Genomic DNA, 26,991 nt, shown 5'->3' on the forward strand with positions numbered 1-26,991 from the left:
AAACGGATGTTGTGTTGTTGCAGAAAGACCATGGTAGCTCTGGCAACATGGGGACGAGCGTTGTCCTGCTGGAAAATGTGTTGTTGATGTTGTGCAAAAAATGGAACAACGTGGGGTCTGATCACTTGGTCGATATACCGCTGAGCAGTGACGCCGTGTCGACCAACATTCAGAAAGCACATGGGTCCAAGTCTCGCATTAAGTCCAATCCCTGCCCATCTCATGACGCTAGGTCCACCCCATGGATCCCTTTCCACAACGTTTCTGTCAGCGAAACAATCACCTCGAGGCCGCCAAATTCTGACTCTTCCGTCTGCAAGGGAGACACAAATGCGACTTTCATCAGAAAAGATGGCACGCCTCCAATCACGATGATGTCAATTGCGATGACCCAGTGCCCACTGAAGTCGTGCTTGTCGATGCCGTGGTTGGAAAACAGGACGACGTGCTGGTCGGCGACATCTGAGGTTGTTGGAACGGAGACGTCGGATCACAGTGTCCCGGCTAATGTGTCGATTATGTCTTCCTATGGTCTGTCGAGCACTTTCACTTGCAGTTAGGAACGGATGTCGCTGGTGTTGACGGGTAATCTGCCGATTTTGTCGAGATGTGGTGACCCTAGGACCACCGCTCCGAGGAAGGTCATCTGTGGTCTGTGTAGCATTGTATAGATGCAGTAGACTGCATTGAGTAAATTGTGGTTACGTTAACGTTGAAATGACGGGGTGGATCTTGGAGAGACTCTTCAGCTCCCAAACTTCCGATAGCCTGGTTTCTCTGAATTTGAATTTGGCATGGCATGGTTGACCAAAGAGTGGTAGGTCCAAGAATCGGCCACAGTTTTATACCCACTACAGTTCGTGACAGTTCGTGCATTTTCGATTTCGCGAGAAATCGGTGCATGATACCCACATATTCATTGAAATGGTGCGTTTTGGCTATTCGTTTTTTATGTTGCGTTTTTACTCGGGGCTTCCAAGTGCAACCAAAACTATTGATAACACCATCAGGCTTCACTGCATGCTAAAACTCGTATCAATTTATGGTTCCGTGTTTGTTACCTATTTGCTTAAAACCACTTGCGTTTCTTTTGCGTGTGAGTATATGTACAACCTGAAGATGCCCATGGTTTTGAGTTTTGTCGTCTTTTAATTTATGTTTCAGAACCGAGGTATGCCCATAAATGTTGGGGAAAAATAAATTTAAAGTAGATGAGTGAGTATGGTTTTACGCCGCTTTTAGCAATATTCCAGCAATATCACGGCGGGGGACACCAGAAATGGGCTTAACACAATGTACACATGTCGGGAATCGAACCCGGGTCTTCGGCACTTATATAGAGACGTGCATGCACGTGTGTGTGTGTGTGTGTGTGTGTGTGTGTGTGTGTGTGTGTGTGTGTGTGTGTTTGCGTGTACTAGTCCGGACTGATGCCGATTTATTGTGCTTGCTCACTGAGATACCATGCCACAGTTTAACATGAATACCCCACTCAGACACAGTATACTGACTCCGAGCCGACCAGTCCTTGTTTTAGCCCCTTAACGCCGAGCGCCAGACAGGGTAACAACAAGTACCATCTTTTAACGTCTTTTGGTATGACGCGGCCGGGGATCAAACCCCGGACCTTTCGCTCTCCGGGCGGACGCTCTACCACTAGACCACGGAGTAAGAATACATATAGTAAGAATCCGCTACGTTTAATTCGATTTATTTACTCGACAGTGGACTAGACTAATGGTCTTTACTTTTGTTTACTTTAATCACAAAAGTCAAAATTCCCGGGGCGATAGTTGATTAAAAGATCAGTCAGACAGTGACGATCATTTCGTACCGCCACTACTGTCTCTCCTGGCTGACTTAAAGTACACAATAACTTTATATATTATCCATTTTTCTAAATATACACAACTCACTACACTACTAGTTACTCTATATTACTATATTAAGCCATAACTTAAGCTTCTTCAGACTATTGATAAAGATATAATATTTAACACAGTCAAATTCTTTCTAAAGTTATTATGTCTAGACACGCTAACAGGTAACATTAGATATGTGTTTACCAGTATGATACCAGTAGTTTACCAGTAGTATGATTCATTATCCCACAAATGAGTATTTTGGCCGAAGGCCATTTATCGAAATAGATCTGTCTGTCTACATCAGCCATCAGTTAAATTATTGTTCAAAAGTATGACATTATGATCAATTAACATAGCAAATCACTGTCATTTTATAACAGTTTTTTGTGTGTTTTGTCCATCTGTAACCGAAATCCACAACGCGTCAGTATGAACTTTTCATCTGATGCTGAGCTGTCTGTATGACATTGTAACGTCTGGCAGTATGAAAAAAACATATGAATAATCATTTTTGCAAACACTCAGACAATACAGTTCCATTGTAAAGTGGAAAGGTGCTCATAGAAATCGATCTGGATACATATATGTGGTCGTATAGGACGGGTTTACTAAGTCTGTTTGGAAGACGTCAATAAATCGGGTAGGAGAGATCAAGGTTATCACATAAACCACTTACATTTAAGCCTGGCGTGATGTTGTGTGATTGAAGTGTTTTTATGTGGCCACAAAGAAAACTTCTTTCTTTTATTCATTCGTCAATCATCGATGTCATTTCGACTTATATTACTGTGAAGCGGTGTAGTGCATATCATGTAAGACAGGATCGACCTGGAGTGTTTCTAGACTGAAGTCTTAGTACTGCAATATGGCATGAACTAAAACGGAAGTTATGAGGATCGATACAGGACATAAAAGCGGTTGCCTATTGACGTTAAAAGATGGTACTTGTTGATACCCTGTCTAAGTGAGTTATACCAAAAGATTGTACTAGTTCTTAACCTGCCTTGCGCTCGGTACTTGGGGGCTAAAACAAGGCTTGGTTGGCTCGGAATCAGTGTACTGTGTCTGTGTCGGGTATTCATGTTAAAATGCGGCATGGCATATCAGTGGACTGGTACTATAAAGTACAAGCAGTAACATGCACGCACGCACGCACGCACGCACGCACGCACGCACGCACGCACGCACGCAAGCACGCACGCACGCACGTACGAGCATGCACGTCGCTATGAAAGTGCAAAACTCTTGTTACACCCCAGTCACGTGTATAAAACTAGTTTCAACAAGGATTCCTGCCAGTACTTGCCGAGAACCTATTTGACGACAAATAGCCAAATGAATAAAGATCTTTAATTCCTGAATCACAATAGATACAATTAACATGTCCTGTTGCACCGATAGCATGCCGATTGACGTGGGAGAACTATTGTCCTTTGAGTGAGTTATAGGGTGAATATATGAGTATACCAGAGCACACCAATGGTAAATATGTAGTGAGTGAGTGGGTGGGTGGGTGGGTGGATGGATGAGTGACTGAGTAAGTGCCTAGAAATATTCCAGTAATATCATGATACCAGGCAAGTGAGTGAGTGAGTGAGTGAGTGAGTGACATATAGTAGTCAGCAATAGTTCATCTATAGGGTGGCGCCCTGTAATTCACGCCCGGTTCATGGCTTCGGGGGCTCTGTGAGACCCATAATGACATTAAAATCGGAAAAAACATAAAATATACTTTTCGACCAGCTGATCCTATTCTAAAGTAGACGACTCTTAAACAAGACTATATTAATGGGACAAAGTGTTACCCAGAGTCTCCGTCCCGGAGGACCTCAGACCTCTGGTTTCTCTTACGGACGTGACCGCCTCCGTGGCCTAGTGGTAGAGCGTCCTCCTGGAGAGCGGAAGGTCCGGGGTTCGACCCCCAGAGCCGTTAAAAGATGATACTTGTTGTTACTCTGTCTGACGCTTGGAATTAAGGGGTTAAAGAAAGAACTGGTCCGCTCGAAATCAGTACACCGTATCAGAGTGGGGTATCCGTGTTCAACTGCGGCATGGTATCTCAGTCTGCTAGCACTATAAATCGGCACCAATCGGTATATGTCATACATCATACAAAATATCAATCTGAAAAAAGCACAGTTTTCATTCGCGGCAGGCAATAACTCAGACTCTTTACATTAACATTGTTAATGAAACAAGCAAGTGACATAACTGACATCATTGACCAGGAATGCGATTTGAAAATATAATCGAAACGTGTCACATCAATAATCATTATATAACACCTCTAATACAAGCCGAGGCGGATTACCTGCAGCCGACCAGTTTAATGCATCCTTCTCAAACATGTGACTCCAACCTGAAAGACAATATAAAGAGTTGACACTGTAATATTGATCTGCAAATGTTTTCAACTGCAACACTTTCGTTAAATAATTGCCACTTACTGAATGACTCGACAGCAATCTATCAACGACAATCGATGTTCAGATCATGCGGACGCTCATCCAATTGTTCATGGCGCAAAAAAGTACTTTTTCAGACAAAATAATGACAGAGGAGTATTTCATTCATTAGTTTTTAATTTGAAGACAACCTGCTCAACAATGGGATCCGTTATGTTTTTCAGGAGTTGATGAAAGTACGACTTATGCCTTTCTAATGTACGCTGTATGTTGTTGAGTTTTTTCTCAGTGTTTTACGATTTGTTTCGTTTTCTGTCGTCCTAAAGTATTGGAGCTTTTAAAGCTACAGTTACCAAAGCTGTATCGTGTAGAAATTAGTGATCTCGAATTGAGATGTTCAGTATGTGTCAGATGTGGGACGACAGCACCGAGTACATCAGTCATGATAACCTTACACTGGCTACCCATCAAAACATGGATTCAGCTACAGATGTGTGAACGCCATGGCCCCCAACGTATCTGAACTAAAGACACACCCTTTCAAAATGTTCTACAATCAGTGACTTGCAAAGATTAAAAGTCCTAGAAAGCGATGAATAAAAGTGTTAGAGGAGATGAAAACTCCTAGAAGGCAATGAAAAGAGTTAAAGGAGATGAAACGTCCCAGAAGGCGATGAAAAGTGTTACAGAGGAAATGAAAAGTCCTAGAAGGCGATGAAAAGTGTTAGAGTGAGTGAATGAGTGAGTGAGTGAGTGAGTGAGTATGGTTTCACGCCGCTTTTAGCAAATATTCCAGCAATATCAGGGCGGGGGACACCAGAAATGGGCTTCACACATTGTACCCATGTCGGGAATCGAACCCGGGACTTCGGCGGGACGAGCGAACGCTTTAACCACTAGCTTACCCCACCGCCCTGAAAAGTGTTAGAGGCGATGTAAAGTCCTAGAAGGCGATGAAAAGTGTCACAGAGGAGATGAAAAGTCCAGAAGGCAATGAAAAGTGTTACAGGAGAGATGAAAAATCCTAGAAGGCAATGAAAAGTGTTAAAGGGGATGAAACGTCGCAGAAGGCGATGAAAAGTGTCACAGAGGAGATGAAAAGTCCTGGAAGGCGATGAAAAGTGTTACAGAGGAGATGAAACGTCCCAGGAGGCGATGCAAAGTGTTACAGAGGAGATGGAAAGTCCCAGATGGCGATGAAAAGTGTTCAAGGAGATGAAACGTCCCAGAAGGCGATGAAAAGTGTCACAGAAAAGGTGAAAAGTCCTAGAAGGCAATGAAAAGTGTTAAAGGAGATGAAACGTCACAGGAGGCGATGCAAAGTGTTACAGAGGAGATGAAAAGTCCTAGAACGCGATGAAAAGTGTTACAGAGGAGATGGAAAGTCCCAGGAGGCGATGCAAAGTGTTACAGAGGAGATGAAAAGTCCTAGAACGCGATGAAAAGTGTTACAGAGGAGATGAAACGTCCCAGGAGGCGATGAAAAGTGTTACAGAGGAGATGAGAAGTCCTAGAACACGGATGAAAAGTGTTACAGAGGAGATGAAAAGTCCAAGAACACGGATGAAAAGTGTTACAGAGGAGATGGAACGTCCCAGGAGGCGACGAAAAGTGTTACAGCGGAGATGAAAAGTCCCAGAAGGTGATGAACAGTGTTACAGGGGGAAAGAGATGTCCAGGGAGACGATGAAAAATGTTACAGAGGCGATGAAAATTCAGTTGAGGAGATGAAAAGTCCTTGGAGGAAATGAAAATTCCAACGGTAGGAATTTGAAAACATTATCTTGACGAATGTCCTAACCAGGAGATAAAAGGTCACAGGTTGTTGTGTTTAGCCTCCGGAGTACATAACAACATTTTGCATGTGGCACAAGGACGCTTCCGTAACTCTGTTTCTTGTTATTTTGGACGTATCTACACATTTTGACATACATGTATGTCACTAGACCCACTACCACCTCGAGCGCCCAGATGGTAGCATGGACCTCGTGCCTGTCGTAATCGCCGCCTTCATTGGGATTTTTCCTCATGTGGCTTCTGGAAGAATATATTACCAATACCCAAAGCGTGTTTCTGGTGGTATCGATCTGATCTGTTGTTAATTCTTGTATATAGTTACCAATATAAACACACTTTTGTCATTTATTATTTCACTCTTATTAACACTATTCACTATTCCTGGAGAACGATATATTACACATTGCCCTTTGTTTCTTGGAAAGGTCTATTACAACTGTGATCAGATGATTTCAATGAGTGTTTGGGTTCCGGTAACACGCATCGACCTTAGCACTACAAGTATCATAACGTCCTTATTGTTCAATAAATCCACGTACAATATACAGTTGCTACAATCGCTTTGTTCTAGCCCTATGCGGAGACGAGGTTGGACAAGTCACCAGCATAGATAAGCTGTTCGTAGAGGCGACTTATCGGATCAGATGGTCAGGCTCGGTGACTTGGTTGATTGTGTGTCATATCGTACCCCGACGGCGTTGGACGTTGCTCATAACATCAATCACAGTGAGGCGTTAAACAACAAACAAAAAAGAAAGAAAGCTTTGTTGAAGTGCAAGATATTTGGGAGCAGATGCAATCCACCCACGTAAACACGCCAACCGACCGCCAGCCCGCCAGCCCGCCAGCCCCCTCACTCCCTCACTCCCTCACTCACCCACTCACTCACTCACTCACTCACTCACTCACTCATCCACTCACTCACTCACTCGGCTGGTGTCATGATATTGCTGGAATAGCACCAAAAGTGGCGTACATTCAAACTAACTCACCTTCCATCATCATCAAGTGTAGTCAATAGAAATCTTACTTCGCTTCAAGTTTTTTTGGAGCCGATTATTCAAGAGGCTGACATACGCAAATTAATCAAATAAGAGCGATACCATTGGTGTTTATATGTTATATGGAAACGATCTGCACCTAGCATATGTGAATGTGATTGATTTCTGGTAGATCCTGTTCATGCTACAACACTCAGAAATGAGAAAGTACCGAAGAGGTGCCTGCTGGAAGTTCCAGCGCGTTATATAAGTGAGAAAAATAGTTACTGCCAAATCATACATTTTCGGCAAAGCAATTGAATCTATTACTCGGTAAAATGTTATTCCATCATCGGAAATAAAACCACGTAGAAGTTTCTGGCGAAAGAAGTAAGTGCAATGCTGATATTTAATCGCTCTGTCTAGCGTTTTGTAATTCGATTGCCTCGGCCATGTATGTATGTATGACATTACCTTTTTTCATCACCTCGTCTCTCATCTTGTCAGCGTAGACTGAAATGATTACATGATTAAGGGCACTCGTAGTTCAGCTATGATAGTGTGGTCGTCAAGTAGCATTTTTTAAGAAGTATATTGTTTTCAAAAACTAAGAATATTTAGATCATGGTGGATAGTCTAGAGCAAAAAGTGCTGCCTTGTCAGGTCCAAGACCAGGTGAAAAATTCTCTCGCAGGATATCTGAAACGGGACGTCGTTGATTCGAACCTGGTACAGTAAGTGGATCTTCTCTCGTCCGTGCGCAATGAAATACCTGAAACCTATGAGGTATTACAGGGAAACAAACCAAACCAAATCTAGTGTGTAACCACTGTAACAAAGGGAGTCTTATTTATCATGTAACAGCTGCATGCAATGCCATATCTGAGTTTACTTCCACTCATGTCGTGGTATAAGCTTGTACCTGAACTCCACTAGAAGGACTTACTCAGAGTTGGACGCATGTTGCACTGCAAACACGAAAACGTCGTTTTTTCCGTATATGGTCATTGGACGGAAAAACGACTAAAAATTCATTAAAATTGATTAACTGGTAAGCGTCTAGAAAGTGTCCGGAAAAGTGTCGAGTTTATGAAGCGTAAAATAGACGGAAAAACGATGGTTTGAAAACGTCCAAATAACGTCGTTTTTCCGTCCAATGACCATATACGGATAAAAACGACGTTTTCATGTTTGCGGTGTTGAGAGAACAGAGGAGTATCGAGAAAAGAAGTTTGAAGCCAGGCAATTGATTTTATTCTATTAACGCAAACATTATTCTATATACAGCCATCGAGAGATCCTCACTAGGGCACCCATCATCCTGACATCCTCTGTATTTACTTGAAACCTTAGGGTTACACTTGAGTGACGATCGCAGTCTATCTTAAGCAGAACTATCGACTTCAGTTTCCACCGAGTCAGTTAAAATGTGCATGGTCACGTTAAATCACTAATATTAGAAACATTTCGAACACACTTTCTTTAAGGACAAGAACATATCGCAATTTTTAATTCTGCTGCGCGTTTGAAACGCATATCAATGGTTGTGACCTTTTAAATACCTTTTTCAACCAATACTGTAGGATCTTAACAATCAAACACTTAAGCAACACTGATAGGGAAGGATATCACAAGACAGAACCAGAATCAGAAAAGGTCTCAATCCTTTTAGTGTTTGTCTTAAGAGGCGACAAAAGTGGATCGGAGGGTCAAGCCAGAGATCGGAGACTCATGCTTGATACTATATTTCCATTCTGTTATGATAAATACCCTGGACCCATTCTCTACCCTAGGTTCGTTTTTCTTTTAAATGATGCCACCACCTAAATCGCACGAGGTTCGTGAGAGTTATACGATTGGACAGGTATTTTTAGTGCTATGTCACGTGAATCTGGCTCAAAACGAGGCTACAGTGGTGAATGGATCCAGTTTTGTTTTTTTACAAATAACGAAGAGTGTAATAACGGGATAACGGACACACACACACACACACACACACACACACACACACACACACACACACACACACACACACATACCTGTATGTCGCTATATAAGTGGTTTAATCTTGGACGCAACGTTTAACCCAATTTCACATCACATCTTATGATAATAAAAGTTTATCGAAGGTTGATTAAAAATAATGGTCTCGAGTATGCTTCCTGAGAAACACGTCCTTCATCAATGTCCGTGACTCCATCTCGTTTATGCTCTCCCGTTAATGCTTCATCAGGTCATATTTATTCTTCCAAGTATGTTACAGGATCTTATTTCCATCCAAAGTCAATGTCTGTCTCTCCAATCAGTGCCCTTAAATCTTGACACAGTTCAAAATGAAGAAAATGCATTCGTCATAGCGATTTCTGCTTTTTAAATAACCACTTTTATGTACGTTTAATTACTTTCGCGATTTCATTTAGCAACTGATGCCACAACCTATCAATAATAGATTCAGATTGTCACTGCAATTATTTTCAAGGTTGTGATGGGGAGAGTTGTGCCTCTTGAATTTAATCATGTGATTCGGAGATTGCCACGGTTTCTAGTAAAAAGCGCAGGCTAGGCTAGTGCGTCCTGTCTCTGACACATAGCTAAACAGACATACGAAAGAGCATAGTTCATAATTCTTTAAACGTTTTATAAAAATCAATTTTGATTGAAGAGAGAATTATGTTTCTATGTTTCTCTTTACGGTTCTTATCTTCTTTTAAATGTCAAGTTGACCTCAGAGACTCTTTGTATCCATGGTGATGGAGTGAATGGCATAGTCGAAACGAATTTGCAATATGCCAATAATATGGTACCAATCAAATGCAATTCCATCACTCTAAACTGATTTCGACAGTGTTAACACGCGTCTTAAAAGGAATATCGACATATCATGTTCTCTCAGCTAAGTTGTCATTTCCTAACGACCAAAATAACACCACAGTTGCCTATAATGACGGCCACCTTGGATTTGATGAAACATCTTTAGGCAGTGTGACAGACTGCTGACTGGATGTAGTAGGAAACTGGTGTTCACTTGCCAGATAATATGAACATTACATGTGCTGGCCATTCCCTTGACACTTCAATAATCATCCTTTTGCTCACTTAAGTGGACTCATTAGAGACGAAAAAGAAACGTTTACGAATTCCATTGTGGATACGACGTTGTAACAGGTTAAATAGCTAATCTTTTTTTCTTTGAAGTAGAAGCTATTTTATCAACTTGAAGCTATTTTTCATTTGATGCCTCACAAAACTCATCAATACAACAAATGGAAGGTTTATCCTAGGGTGATGAATATGTTTTTGGAATTGCAGTATGCTCATCCATGAACACCTTGCACAATCAGAGCCATATCTCACGGAGTCGTGATTGAAGTTTCTGGTAATCGTTTTTGGCGAAAATTGTATCCTACATTTTCTCACTTTGTTCCTTATCTTGACATTTAGACAAGAAGTAGGCATCCTTATGGACACTAATTTTGCTCCCCTTCTTGCTGATCTGTTTCTTTGTGCATGTGACTCGGAATTTCTGCTCGGATTGGCAAAGTCAAAACAAGGTAATTTTGCCAAGAAGTTTAACACAAGCTTTAGATATATCTATGAAAATTATGATATCGTTCAATATCCATCAAACAGCCAATTCCCTTCCACTGCTTTAACCACCTGAACTAGAAATAAAGGAGACCAGTGAGACCGCCACGTTTGTTTCATATTTAGATCTATGCATAAATATTCAGAGTGCCAAAACGCTTTCCACAAGACTTTCCAAAAGTCAATTTTCCCTTTATGTCAAGCAATATTCCTAGAGCTCCAGCCATTGGTGTCAACATTTCACAACTATTGTGGCACAGTCAAGCATGCTCTTACCACCAAGATTCCAAAGGGCGTCATACGACTCTTCCTCCGAAGTTTGATCAAGGTGACAACATTCAAGGCATCAGTAAAGCTTTCAGAAAGTTTTAATATAGACAGGTGGAGGGTACTTCCAAATTTGACGCGTCAGTGACAAAAATCATGTCAGATACAATTCCTTATTTTGACTTCTACCATAATGTTCCCGTTGTTTCTTTTTCAGGTGAATATTTGACTTGCTTTTGAATGTGTTTGTGACGTGTGCCACACGTGGGGCAGGATAAACACACCTTGAAAGGAAAGGGATTTGTCACTTTTCTTGTGATAGATTAGAATAAATCCAATGAGGAACTTAATTGTAATTCTGACATCTTAGCAGTACCATCGCAATCTTGCTTAACGCATTGGACCTAGAATCTATTGCAAACAAGACATGTAAAACGTCTTGATCAATTCGTTGCGAATACTTTTTGTTATCCGTTGTTGAATGATAAAACCAAGACTCCCTGTGTTTGCACAACAAACTCCTATTGGTAACGCAATAGAGACTCTCATTAGTGTGTTTCCCTGTCATACCTCATTATTCCCACACGGAAGAGGATCCGCTTACTGTACCAGCTGCAGGTTCAAATCAAAGATGTGTCCCGATTATTGTCCTTCGTCGTTCTAAATTACCCGTTGCTCGTATACAATTGCCTACACAACAGAGATTTCCTTCACCTGCACAATAGAGATTCCCATTGCCTACACAATAGAGGTTCCCATTGCCTAAACAATGGAGATTCCCATTGCCTACACAATAGAGGTTTCCATTGCCTACACAATAGAGGTTCCCATTGCTTACACAATGAGGATTCCTGTTGCCTACTCAATAGAGGTTTCCATTGCATACACAACAGAGATACCTATTGCCCACACAATAGAGGTTTCCATTGCCTACACAACAGAGGTTCCCATTGGATACACAATAGAGATACATATTACCTACACAATAGAGGTTCCCATTGCCTACACAATGGGGATTCCTATTGCCTACACAACAGAGGTTTCCATTGCATACACAACAGAGATACCTATTGCCTACACAATAGAGATTCCCATTGCATACACATTGGAGGTTCCCATTGTATACACAATAGAGATCCCCAATGCATACACAATAGAGGTTCCCATTGCCTACACAATAGAGATTCCCATTGCCTAAACAATGGAGATTCCTATTGCCTACACAATAGAGGTTCCCATTGCCTACACAATAGAGGTTCCCATTGCCTACACAATGGGGATTCCTATTGCCTACACAATGGAGATTCATATTGCCTACACAATAGAGGTTCCCATTGCCTACACAATGGGGATTCCTGTTACCTACACAATACAGATTCCCAATGCATACACTATTGAGATACCTATTACCTACACAATATAGGTTCCCATTGCCTACACAATGGGGATTCCTATTACCTACACAATATAGGTTCCCATTGCCTACACAATGGGGATTCCTATTGCCTACACAACAGAGATTCCCATTGCATACAAAAAAGAGATACCTATTACCTACACAATAGAGACTCCCATTGCCTACACAACAGAGATTCCTATTACCTACACAATAGAGATTCCCATTACCTACACAATAGAGGTTCCCATTGCATACACAGTAGAGATTCCTACTGAATACACAATAGAGATACCTGTTACCTACACAATAGAGACTCCCATTGCCTACACAACAGAGATTCCTATTACCTACACAATAGAGATTCCCATTACCTACACAATAGAGGCTCCCATTGCATACACAATAGAGATTCCTTTTGCCTACACAATAGAGATTGCAAATGCAACAGAGGCGTTCATTGGTTTCACAACAGAGACTCCCGTTGAATTGTTCTCTAGCCATAGCTCATAGTTCCTACAAACAAAGCTTTTTAGATATATCACAGCGCACGGATAGGTCAAGAAGCGCTTATCGTAGGTTCGAATGAACGATGTGTCCCGATTATTATCCTTGGCTGCTCTAATGGACTCTTGCTCGTCTACAATGTGTTTCACTGAGGTTCCCAATCCACATTAAACTGACAGGCCATGATATAACTGAACGTCTGTTCGAAAAAGCTTTAAGTCCAAAATATTCACAATAACATATGTCTGATATACCATCATCTGTAAGCTTTTTCTGGCCAAGATGACAACGGACCTACGTCCGGGAAAAACAATATATTTTCTTGTCAATCGCCATTCCCCCAGAACAATAATGAATTTAAAGTTACAAACCTCTCAAAAGTAAAACGACAAAATATATTCTAGCATTAAACTATTCTTTTACCATGTCGGGTCATTAGACGTCGGAATAAGTTATATTTTAGCGCTCTTTCGTGATAGTGATTTTTAATGCAAAACAGCAAACGTTAACGTGTGACATCCCTCTGGTGCACTGGTGTCTCGAGTTTCATCATAAGCTCATTTGCATTTATCAGTAATGACAAGGTAGACATAATCTTATGGATAACAACTTCTTAATACTGTAAAAAGCGACCTTGTACCGTTGTCAAGCAGGACTGAATGAGGGACATAGTACAGAATATATACTGTAGGTGGAGGATTAACAGTAGGGGATTAACAGTAATAATAATTGCATACATGAGTGGGATAACATGAGTAAGTGTTTACAACAGAAGGATAATACTGTCACAATACGATTGACAGAGAACACATAGGTGGAAGCCAATGGGACATTGGGCCAGAAGGATGTCACACGTTAACGTTTGCTGTTTTGCACTCAAAATCACTATCACAATCAGTGTCTACCTTGTCATCCGTCAACTTCTAAGTAATGACTATCAAACAATTTATCAGTGATGCTGAATCAACAACAAAAGAAGTATTTGGGCTGAGACATTAAAACTATCACCACTGTGTTGCCAAATAAACATTTCTTAAACGTTTTTATGTACCTACAAGAAGGGTCTCTGTATATGTACTTGTACACAGACGACGTACATCAAAATTAACATATCGTTTTCAGTTTCAACAAAAATCATTGGATGCGCGTATATAAAGCTTATATAAAACGTAACACAAGAATAAACGAAATAGGAATCATATCTGAGAAAACCCAGTGAATAATGTCTGACGAATGTTAGTCTCAGTCGATTTTATTGTTAATTTACGTATATTAAGAGTTTGAACATCTGATCCAGTAATCCTCCCGATAAATCCAGGCCCTTCAATAGTTTAGTCGGTGATGTTGCTAACCGAACTGATTCATTTCTGTATCTCTCCGTCATTTTATAATACCATTGAAGCACAAATACTATCAACGCTAATCCATGACACATTCCACAATTTGTAATTAAAAAATAAACACTGACAATCACATGACTCCATTCACTTCTGCGAGTGGGCCTTTGACAATAATACAGTGGAGATTTCCGGCTTGTTAAGCCTTGTTCATTAAACCGTGATGACCGACGAGTCGTAATGATCGCCTTATCAGATTACGCAGACAGACAGACAGACAGACAGACAGACAGACAGACAGACAGACAGACAGACAGACAGGCAGGCAGGCAGGCAGGCAGACAGACAGACAGACAGACAGATTGTTTATTTGAGTCTCACCTCACAAAAATATTTACATAGATACATATAAAAGGACATAAAAGTGAGCCACCCGTTAAGGGTTACAAGAGACTTAAAATATATCACAGTATGTACAGGATAAATATATTGGTGTAATAGGGGTATGTAAAATATACTACCTGTAACTAGCCATATAAAATATTTTTCTTCGTTGGAGAATTAAAAAGCAGGTTTGGGCTGTAAAATATACATACTATTTAAAAAGTACAATACATGACAGTCATCTTCAATACTTACCTTACACTGAAAACACACTCTTTCATTCACATTCATATTTGTATATCTACATGTTTCCAACTTCAGAGGAGCAGTACCTGATCTAAATTTGGAGAAGGCAGAGCGGTAAGAACGAGGCATACACATACTTACATAACTTTCACACCCATACCCATCTTTAAGGGTTACGAGAGACCTAAAATATATCACAGTATATACAGGATAAATATATTGGTGTAATAGGGGTATGTAAAATATACTTCCTGTAACTGGCCATATAAAATATTTTTCTTCGTTGGAGAATTAAAAAGCAGGTTTGGGCTGTAAAATATACATACTATTTAAAAAGTACAATACATGACATTCATCTTCAATACTTACCTTACACTGAAAACACACTCTTTCATTCACATTCATATTTGTATATCTACATGTTTCCAACTTCAGAGGAGCAGTACCTGATATAAATTTGGAGAAGGCAGAGCGGTAAGAACGAGGCATACATATACTTACATAACTTTCACATCCATACCCATCTTTAAACATTCTATACGTACGTAATTTGTTACCACCCGTTCTTCCGCCAGGATTGCATAACCCTTCATTCCAATCAGACACATACTTTCCCATGCATATATCTTGTACACGTACAACTACACTTTTCACGCTAACATTCTCAGAAATATTCAGAGCCCATTCGTTCAGCTTTGCCCTAACACGAAAATTCCAGTTTTTCACACGACCAATAGCATAACGTTCAGATTACATAAAAACGTACTTATTTAATCTAAGGGACAGTTTAGTAAAACGACACTACTGTCTAACAATACACATCCACTGTCTAACTATCGGAGGAATTCATTCCATATCTCCAGTAACAGCAACATTTGGAGCGTACTTACCCAACCCTAAGAAAAATCTCAAAGCACGATGGTGAACGGGTTTTACAGAAGAAATTTCACAATGACCCCAGATAGATGCCCCATAACTCAAGACTGGCCAAACCATCGTATCATACAATTTGGAATAAATAGTGGATCGCATACCTCCTATTGCCTTATATTTACATATAAGAAGACCTAATGCTCTGCTAGCCGATTTAGCTGCTGCCTTTGCCGTAGCATTGTAGTCAAGATGTTCCGTGAGCAGTAGGCCTAGATAATTATGACAATCAACAATGTCTAAAACAGAGTTACCAATATCTAAAAAAACGGTTGTTATTGGAACGCTTACATTTCTTAAGTGTACAATCTTGGACTTGTCATTATTAATAAGGATACTATTATCAACACACCATGTATTCATAACATGTAATAGACGATTCAAATCAGCTGCCGATTCTGTAAGTAAAATAAGATCATCAGCATATGCTAAGGCTGCAATAGTAATATCATCAACACAAATACCAATACCAGTTTCATTTAGCTTGTCAATCAAATCATTAATTGGGGAGAGTAAGCATCCTTGTTTTAAGCACCGATTAACATTAAACCAGGGTGTAAGCATACCATTTATACGTACACTGCATTTCACATTATCATATAAAGATTGAAGTGCTAGAAACATTTTCCCTTTCACACCAATGTTACATAATTTCTCCCACAGCACACCTCTGTTAATGCTATCATACGCTTTATGAAAGTCAATAAAAGCAGAACAAGCGTCTTTTTTAATACATTTTCTAGTTTCAATAAAAGAACAGAGTGAATATGATCCGTAGTTGATCTAAGCTTCCAGAACCCATTTTGTGCATAATTTAGAGCTCCTGTGCTTTCAGCCCAAGATTGCAGACGGTTATTTAAAATATTACAATATAATTTGTACATAGAATTGGTGAGGGTCAAACCTTTATATGATAAAGGATCCGCAGGATCTAAAGTAGAACACTTTGGTATGGGATTATTTATGCCCTTTAACCACAATGCAGGGGTTTTCCCTGTGCTAAAACATGTATTAAAGATATTGTGCATCGCCGAAATAACATTTTGTGATTTAAGACATTCCACCGGAATACCGTCAACACCGGGAGCCTTGCCAGATTGGCTCTATCAACCGCTCTGGTTACTTCAAAGAGAGTAATTTTAGCGTCGAACAACATATGTGGGTCACCAGTCTCACTGTCATACTTAACATTCTGCATCCTGACGTCACCATTCAACAGTTTACAATAATCATTCTTCCACTTATCTAGTACATCACTCCATTTCTCAGACACATTTCCATCCTCTAAGACCACTCTCATGGGGATCTCTCTTCGTCTCTCCCCACCTACCCCAATTTTACCAATCTTCTTCCAGGACTCTCTTTCATTATCCTCACACATTTCATCCAACCGTTTACTTTCCCCCTATCGCATACATTCGTTTAACAATTTGCACTGTTTTGTCAAAATGTTTTCGCTTTTTAACAAAACAATGTTTTAGAAACATTCTCTCATTACCAGGGCGTTTACATTTACACCACTTTGTCTCTGCCTCGCACATGTCATTCCACAACACACGCAGATCATCATTCCACCAGGGCTTTCTCACACGACGCTTTTTATTGCTCTTACCACCAAAAACCACACGAGAACGTGGTTTTAACTTTTCATGTATCTCTCTCTGAACTAAGTCTGTGAGAGTCTCCGCAACTAGATCTAGGTCATTCTGAGACTGGATCGACATCTGGATCTGAAATATGATGTCATTCAAGTTTGCTATACAGTTATCAGATGTTAAAAAGTCAGAAGGTACATCAGATGTAATAAAGCGTGAAGCATAAACCGTGTCTGACTGGTTGTCTGCTACCTATGAGCCAATATTAATAGTCTTACAAGACACTGACCACTGTAACAGCGAGTGATCAAGCTTAGTATGTAAGTCTGTATTTCCTGTTCAACACCAGCGCCATCCATTAACGCTGAAGGTCTAAGTACTTGAAAACAGCTAAAGTCACACAGAGATTCATGTGGTGTCATGCATCATTGGATGCTGTATTTCTTCCATTCAGTACACAGTAAATTGCATCTATCAGAAAATCAATCAGTCTCCGCCCATTGGCGATAGTCACATAATCTACGACCTGCCTTTCGGGTAGCATGTCCACGCCCTCTATAAAATCATTTAGGTCTGAGACCCTGCTATTGAAGTCTCCACATACATACAGTATTGTACCACATGACTGAAACTCTAAAATTTGCGATAGCAAAGTGTCGAGAAAGTCAGTTTCAGAAACATTTCTCGTTGAATTCTCAGGGGGGAGATAGTACACTGCCAAATAAAACTTTGACTTACAATGGTCAGTTAGTTCTTGCCATAATATGCCTTCAGAAGAAATATCAGCAACATTAATATCATTAAAATTACCTAGGAATGAGGTTTTAAGGAAAAAACCTACACCACAAGATCCAGCCTTGGCACGGTTATGGAGTAACTCGCTGTTGTGTCCAATCCACTTATAACCATCTAAGTACAGTTCTTCATCCTTATATAAGTGAGTTTCAGTTTCATTCCAAAACCCGCATATGGCCTATCTTGTGCTGTAGGTACATGTTTGGGACTGGAAAATAACTTCGAGACAACCGTAACTTCGACACATCCGTTCGACACATCTGACGTTAAATGATGATGAGTACAGACGGAATACGCAAGAACAAAGTTTTTACTTCGAGACAACCGTAAGTTCGACCGATCAAAGTTCGACACAACAGTGTTTGACTGTAATTGTTTCCTAGCTTAAGCACCGCCAGGATCTATGCAATTGATGTTGACTTCCAAACCAAAGAATCGTGCAAAACAACTATAATAATTCTACGCTTTCACAAACAATTCTTTAAAAAGGGAAAAAAGCGCAAAGATTCAATACAGAATTTGAGCGAAGGAGATGGCTGCATCATAACCAATGATTTGCAATCAGGACACTCGAAACGACTACAATCTATAGGTGGATAGCCTTGGGCTATTCCACACGACAGTGGTTGATGTGCATTTCTCTAGAGACGAGGCGTCAATGCTTTTTACACTCCAGGAATCACTAACAACCCTTAACTGAACATTACATCACAGTTTGGATGACAATAATTGCTGTCACTCCCATGAGAAAAAGCACATTGTAACAAGTCAAGTGGGACCGAGCGAAATGCAATTAATGGACAGTCATGAATTAGAAAAATAATGCATCTTCCTCCCTGATCTTATCTTGATGGGATCTGATTAGAGAAACCTGGGGGCTGTTATCGAGTTCGTGTGAATCAACAATGCACTTTCAAATATGATTACAACTGGTCAGTTTGTGATGTTGAAGTACACAAGTAAATGCAGTTAGCATTATCAAATGACAACCTTAATGAATAAATGCAGTTTCTAAGTTAAACACATCTAACAATACATTCGGGCAATTTTGTTTTCGCTATATTTCAGTACCATGATGAAGGAATATAGAAAGGACAACAAGTACCAAACTGTTTCAGAGGAAGACATTGATTACATGAACGGGGAGTGCCATCCACGTTCAGTATCCACAACTGTAACCTATTCAGTTTTCAGTACTGGCTTTCGATTGGTTGGTTGGTTGGTTTGATGTTTAAAGCCGCACTCAGCAATATTCCAGATATATGAAGGCGGTCTGTAAATAATCGAATCTGAACAAGACAATACAGTGATTGATAACATGAGCATCGATCCACGCAATTGGAATCGATGACATGCATCAACCAAGTCAGCGCGCCTGACCACCCGATTCCGTTAGTTGCCTTTACGACAAGCATAGTCGCCTTTTACGCAAGCATGGGTTGCTGAAGACCTATTCTACCCCCGGATCTTCACGGGTCACTGGCTTTCGAACACACAATTTGTTTGAACAACTGTTTGCTTGTTTATGTTTCAAGGCGTTGTCAGCAATATTCCAGCTATATGACAGCTATATGAGTCTGGCCTTCATAAACCAGTAATTGATAGTGTGGGCACCGTTCAACGCATTCGGCCATGTCCCCGAGCTACTGGATCCATTATAGCTGGATGGGGGCTGATCTAGATGGAATCCCCCCGGTTGGATAAAGGTACTACACCCTTCAACGAATGTTGCTAAAGATCCTCTGGTACGAATTCGAATCACTGTGTTTTAATTTCTCAGTGAAATACTAACTGCTTTACTGACAGTAACAAGGTGTATGGATATTGTCACTCCTTAATTGTTGTTTCGTTACCTTGTCATGATCTTGTAAGTACAAAAACGATAAGACAACCATGTCCAATTTCAGCAAGTAAAGGAAGCTACAAATCTAAAACACTACGCTTGTGATTCATTTTAAGAAAGCACGATGGCGCCTTGTGTTCGTGATGTCCTAGCATGTTGGTATTAGTCATGAAAATGGAGGCCACTGACGATGCAGTCCTGAATGGTGTTATTTCAATCATTGGGGCGGTCGGGTAGCCTAGTGGTTAAAGCTTTCGCTCGTCACGCCGAAGACCCGGCTCGATTCCCGACATGGGTTACAATGTGTGAAGCCTATTTCTGGTGTCCCCCGCCGTGATATTGCTGGAATATTGGTGAAAGCCGCGCAAAACCATACTCACTCACTCACTCACTCACTCACCCATTTCAATTATTATTATTTCACAATTCTCAAACTTAGCAGAATAATACAACTCGCTAGAATATTTAGTTATATTGCTTACAAATATGATAAATATATTCTTGGGCAAATCATTTCCGTATGGGTTATATTTGTAACCACGTGCACATTCAACAACAAGGGGACTACTTTAATTTCTGTTGAAATCGTTTCTTAAATAATAGGATATTCGCGGAGAATATGGTTTACCATATTATATTTAAACGTGTGCAAAGCAAATGTTATATGATCATAGTCATCATTTCCACAAAACGTATGGAACTATTTAAATGAAACTTATAACATCGTTACATTATACCAGCATTAGACAATATTTGTGACCTAAGGTCTATGTTGTTCCCAGAGTATATTTACAAAACTGATTAGTTTGTCTTGCATAAATTGTTTGATTTTAAATAAAAGTGGTTATGTTGTTTAAACATTTATTGAGGTGTGAGTTACCATAACCGTATCACTTTATATGTGCTAGTAATTCACGACACACGTTCAAGATGAGTGAGTGAGTTGGGTTTAACGCCGCTTTTAACAGTATTCCAATCATATCAAGGGGTGTCAGCTTAATGTGGGAGGAAAGCCCGAAGTGATGCAGGTCTCAGACGTTTACCACTTCGGTGAAACCCACGAGCACGGGTATGGTGCTGACAAACCTTGAAACATAGTCGGTGCGGACCGGGATTCAAACCCACAATCATAGGTTTCTGGCGTGCACAAGGGACGCAACTCTGTTCAGCGAATCGCGGCGCCTTAGACGACTGGGCCACCCGTGCCCCCTACGTTCATAATGAAATCGGAATAGTACAATCGACTTTGCTTGTCGCTTTTCTTTACATCAATTACAAGCGCAGAACAATTTATACCAGTCTAGTTTAGTACCGCAGTTATCAGTAAAAATTACCACACTTGACGAAGCATATACCAAATACAAGCAATGGATTCCGAAACCAAACCCGAAACGGGACATCTTCTGATTTTGAACATACATGTTACAAGAACAGTTTAATGGCATCATCAGAGAACAACGACGTATCGTTAGAAGTCTTGTCGAATGTCGAATGTCAAAGCAGGCTAACACGTATTCATAACATCATTAAGTGTACATGACAATGCGAGAAAGGATCTGTAGATACGTGGCAGCCCCATGATGACACTCTCTGTCCGGTGTCCCGTCAAACCGTACTTCAAACCCAGCCTGCAACGTTCTACATTTCAGTCATAGAGGATGCTGTTCCGTCTGCCCCGTGACGGGTCTGAAAGTTAAGTTGACAGTTAACTCTTGACAAGATAACAACATCCCTCTGATTATCTCCAGTATCAAAGAAACCACCGTCCTTGTGTTAGAAGACATGTGTCATTCCATGTTTTTGTAAAGCATGAATCACAGGATAATTACGTTTGAATTTTCACCGGATACATGTAGATGTAAGCCTAATTTTTGTGAATATTCTAAACTTCATATAAGACAAGGAACGGAGCTATATGCTATTCCTTTAGCTTTTACCTCTCCGAACATCCTCTCGAGGAAACTTCTAAAACTTTAAAAAAATCGTGGCATGAAAAACTGAAAAATATAATTACTTAGGTAATACCAACAGTGTAGATCGATGTTCATGATGTGAATCACTGGACTGTCTGTCCAGACTCGATTATTTACAAACAATCGCCATTAAGCTAAAATAGTGTTGTGTGTGGCGTTAAACAACACACAAACAAACCACAATTGCACACTGAATGAATTAAAAAATATGTGTTGTGGGACACGTACATGTATGTCTCGGATCAGCAGACATTATAACTATGCTGGGAAGATCATGAATGGTTGACCTTTAATATAATTCGCTTTTAAAGCTCGGGTGCTATATAGCCTGTTTTTAAAGAACATATTACAAATTAAAACAAAAGAGTAAGTGAGTTGGGTTTAACGCCGCTTTTAACAGTATTCCAGTTATATCACAGCGTGTCAGCTTAATGTGGGAGGAAAGCCCGAAGTGATGCAGGTCTCAGACGTTTACCACTTCGGTAAAACCCACGAGCACGGGTATGGTGCTGACAAACCTAGAAACATAGTCGGGGCGAACCGGGATTCGAACCCACAATCATAGGTTTCTGGCGTGTCCAAGGGACGCAACTCTGCAGAGCGAATCGCGGGGCTTTAGACGACTGGGTCCCCTAAAACAAAATATCCTATTTGTATTTATTATCGAACAGGCAGTATTAGTGCTGAACAAATAAGTAAGGGATCATGAAGATTTTGTGGGATATTTTAAAAAAAATTGTGCGCTCAGTCTTCACTGCATTAAAAAAAGTCCCAAAAAACATTCATGATCCTCAACATTGTTTGTTCAGTACCTATTACTGACAATATGTGTGTGGTAATTCTATTTGTGTGAATGAATGGAAACGATCAGACAAAACTTACCATTCCTGACAACCTTTTCAAATCCATGACCGACATTCAAACGATAGGCATTTTTTTTATTGTGTATACATCCAACAGTGTGTTTATCGCCATAGGGTCTTATTAGAAATGCATTGAAGACACATAGAACGACCCCCTTAATAATTCAAACAACGCGAATAATCAATAAGACAATTTAAGCCTTATTATGGCTGTGTAAATTCCCGTTAAGATCCGTCGTAAGCGTCACTGTCGTTACATCAGATTGTATCACGGGAGTGCAATGACACGGTTCTTTCATGTCCCTGTGACGACGGAGTGGTGTAGAGTTTATACAATCTTTGTAACTGTCAGTCCCATGTGGTGCTTCTCATATCGCCAGAAACTAAACCCTATATGGGTGGGCTTTCACCACATCAGCTTGTATTAGACATACATGTAACTGGTAAACAACTTGAAACAAAAATCGACAGATGTCTTGTTGTCGTGTCTGTTCGGCGTAGTTGTACATGTTTCCAGGAACCTATGCTGCTCGTTTGAGGGCGCGATGACTTGGTTGATTGTACTTTATTGGACTCAAATGTTGTTATCACATGCCGCCGTCTTTGAGCTGGGATGGTGCTTATTGCCGTTTTAAAGAACAAACAAATGCTAGACTCCATCTCGTGGATCAACATATATTATTTAGTGTGAGCGTACCTGACAATGAAGAAGGAAATTAATACTTATTGCCTGAAAATATTAAATTTATATGAAGTTCATAGGCACCTTACCGCGTCATGTGGCAAAGAAAATAACACGCGTTACTACAGTGACGATTCCAGTTGCCAGTGACGTGTGTCCAAGCTCTAATCCTTGGTTTACGAATACCAGTATGTTTAACGTCATTTTAGGTCGTGGTCTAATGGTAGAGCGTCCGCCCGGACAGCGGAAGTACAAGCAGCAAAACACACACACACACACACACACACACACACACACACACACACACACACACACACACACACACACACACACACACACACACACACACACACGTGCATGCACTTCTCGATATATAAGTGCAATAATCTTGGACGCGACGTTAAACCCCATTTCACCTCACCACCTCCAACTACATCCATATTGAAACGTCGCTATATGCAATAGACCAGAAGTTATTATCCATACAGTTTTACGTTTTCTTACTCACCGACTTCCGACAGTTACTAGCGAATCACCGTATCACCAATGGCCTTACTACAAGTTCTTTGATTAATTTATGTTCATGTTAAACTGTGGCATGGTATCTCAGTGTGCTAGCACTACAAATCGGCATCAGTCCGGACTAGTACAAGCAGGCACACACACACACACACACACACACACACACACACACACACACACACAGATACACGTGCATGCATACGTGGCATAATCTTGGACGCGACGCTTAACCCCATTTCACCTCACCACCTCATTTTAGGTGTTGAATACATCCAAAAAATCACTTTGATGAGTTAATGACAAGAATCTTAATCCGTAGTATGTGATTGTGTATCCTGAACTGATCTCACGGGAGACATTGCTTGTGAAACCAAACGATATCACTCAAGGAGATTGATGTGATAATAATAATAATAATAATAATAATAATAATAATAATAATAATAATAATAATAAGTGCATTTATAATGCGCAAAATTGCATTCACCATGTGGATGCTCATAACTCTACAATATTAATACCACGGTCAATGGATCAGTGAGCACTCGATTTCCATTCTCAGCTCCCCGGGGAGTATACAAAGATTATTTCTTTCCGCATCACCTATTGGCGGATTAACATATGCGTGAGCGTGAGATTTAAATCTAACCATAGGGATTCTTTTCGAGAGAACATTTCACTTGTTAACACTTATTTAACCTTAGACCGACATTGTGACGAATAATCCAAAACAGCGGACACTTTGGGAGGTGAAATCTTTCCATGTCTCTTGAAAACGTTCCATGTCTCTGACGTCATATAACAGCAATATTTAACGCGACAACACTTCAATTTTGACACAGTATAATAAAACGCCAACACTACTACAGAGAACGGTAAGTGTAATACATCAAACGATTGACTAATATAATTATTGTCACATGACAAGACATTTTTATCAACTATTTTATTTTATATCAAATCTTCACTGTTTAAACAAAAACGACAACGCCCTGTCCATAGTAATGAGTGTGTGAGTGAGTGATCATGAGTTGGGTTTAACGCCGCTTTTAACAGTATACCAGTTATATCACGGCGCGTCAGCTAAATGTTGGAGGAAAGCCCGAAGTGATTCAGGTCTCAGACGTTTACCACTTCGGTGAAACCCACGAGCACGGGTATGGTGCTGACAAACCTAGTAACATAATTGGGGCGAACCGGGATTCGAACCAGCAATTACAGGTTTCTGGCGTGTCCAAGGGACGCAACTCTGCACAGCGAATCGCGGCGCTTTGGACGACTGGGCCACCCGTGCCCCCTCTTCCATAGTAATGAGACATCGCAGCCAAAAACGGAGACAAATGTACGATTCCGACTACATCATGTGATGTGCTTTTAAATCAGCATGATACCAGAAGTTCGCTAAAAGGTGAGAGTATCCTGCCCAACCGGTAACATTAAGTTACTAGAGTGCTTCACACATTTGATAATTTACAACCACAGGAACTCGTTATTGGTCAGTAAATAAAAATATATACACCCTATATGTAAGTAGAGAACATATAGGGGGTATATATTTTTATTTACTGACCAATAACGAGTTCCTGTGTTTACAACACTGTTTTCTAATGGTTTCCAATGAGTGTAGTCCCAGCGCTATTATGATCGTAACCTATTACTTTAACACTGACTTAAACTTTCCAGTAGTCAACTCTCCTGTTAATGTCGAGCAAAACTTTCCCTTTAATGTCGAACAATAATCCAACATTTCCAGACTTTGGTGTCCAGTTTTAAACTTTTAAACTCAAGTCGAGCACGTTCTTTCTATCAACAACAGCCCTTTTTCACCCCAGGGGACCACCAGCGGTGGTACATGAGTATTACAATCAATGTCAAGTCCATAAATGTCCAAGATGTCAAGTCCATAAACACTATGGAGCTATCTATATGCAATTAAAAAGAGTATTAGGAATACGATGAACTTTGATACTTTCAGATACAGGTTATGTTTGGCCAATCGTAATAGTATTTTGTAATCAAGATACCTCGTTTGTAGACAGTGATGTTCAACAGATCAGATGGTTGAATTCATCACCAAGTGCATTTATATCACATGGTATGCATAGGCGGTCTTTACGGGGTACACCAGCCCATCTTCCCCTCTCTGTTGACAATGTACGGTAGCATGTCCGGAAGAAAGTAAAGAAAATGACAAATTTCGAGGTAGTTATAAGTAAGTTTCAAATGTCACTTGTAGTGATTTCTTTTTGAAGAAACCCGTGAAGATTCCGGGGTGGAATAGGTCTTCAGCAACCCATGCTTGCGGTAAAAGGTGACTATGCTTGTCGTAAAAGGTGACTAACGGGATCGGGTGGTCAGGCTCGCTGACTTGGTTGATGCATGTCATCGATCCCAATTGCGTGGATCGATGCTCATGACATCAATCACTGGATTGTCCGGTCCAGACTCGATTATTTACAGACCGCCGTCATATCGCTGGAATATTGCTGAGTCCGGCGTAAAACAACAAACCAAACCAAACCAAAAACTTTTGAAGAGCTGACGACACCACTTAGGAGATAAACCCCCAGTGTTTTGAAATTTGATGTAGTCCCACTGTAGAGTATTCCATTCTACCATGACGACAAGATCGCTTTGAAAACGGTCCTCTCTTGTATAACTACTCTGGGTACAAAAGACACTATCTTACAACATTCCGAAAAGGAGGCACTTGTAAATGTAACAAATATTACTTCAACATTGAAATACCCATGGTCTTGAATAATTCAAAATATGGCTTCAAAACACAAAGTTTTTCAAAAAAGAAGTTGAAAAATAACCCTCCAAACTGAGTCTAAAGATATATGTTTTTTTAATTTCATCTCAACCTGTTACGCACTGTTTGGACTCAGCTCGACAGGTCATTTCTTGGAAATCGAATATCATCTCACATTGTCGAAAAGAAAGTTTTCAAAATATTCTCCAATTAACATGCTACAATTTATTTAAATGTGTAAGTCTTGTAGTCAGTTAGCAATTA

The 26,991-nt window shown here is 40.3% G+C and overlaps 2 protein-coding genes across 2 annotated transcripts; both read left to right on the forward strand.

Moving 5' to 3' along the window:
• The first annotated feature begins 11,668 nt into the window (after nt 1-11,668).
• Nucleotides 11,669-12,097, forward strand: LOC139475315 (mucin-5AC-like). The gene has a single exon (XM_071258541.1). It carries the CDS (start codon nt 11,669-11,671, stop codon nt 12,095-12,097), a length of 429 nt encoding a protein of 142 aa, XP_071114642.1.
• A 291-nt stretch (nt 12,098-12,388) lies between these two features.
• LOC139475316 (glucose-dependent insulinotropic receptor-like) lies at nt 12,389-12,808 on the forward strand. Its single transcript, XM_071258542.1, has one exon. It carries the CDS (start codon nt 12,389-12,391, stop codon nt 12,806-12,808), a length of 420 nt encoding a protein of 139 aa, XP_071114643.1.
• Nucleotides 12,809-26,991: the final 14,183 nt, after the last annotated feature.

Source organism: Haliotis cracherodii, unplaced genomic scaffold (assembly GCF_022045235.1).
Source record: "Haliotis cracherodii isolate W230 unplaced genomic scaffold, xgHalCrac1.p SCAF_3, whole genome shotgun sequence".
NCBI classification, from domain to species: Eukaryota; Metazoa; Mollusca; class Gastropoda; order Lepetellida; family Haliotidae; genus Haliotis; species Haliotis cracherodii.

What these genes read in the sequence shown, in the direction of transcription:
- LOC139475315 (XM_071258541.1), top strand. Translation starts at nt 11,669, where the DNA reads ATGGAGATTCCCATTGCCTACACAATAGAGGTTTCCATTGCCTACACA.
- LOC139475316 (XM_071258542.1), top strand. Translation starts at nt 12,389, where the DNA reads ATGGGGATTCCTATTGCCTACACAACAGAGATTCCCATTGCATACAAA.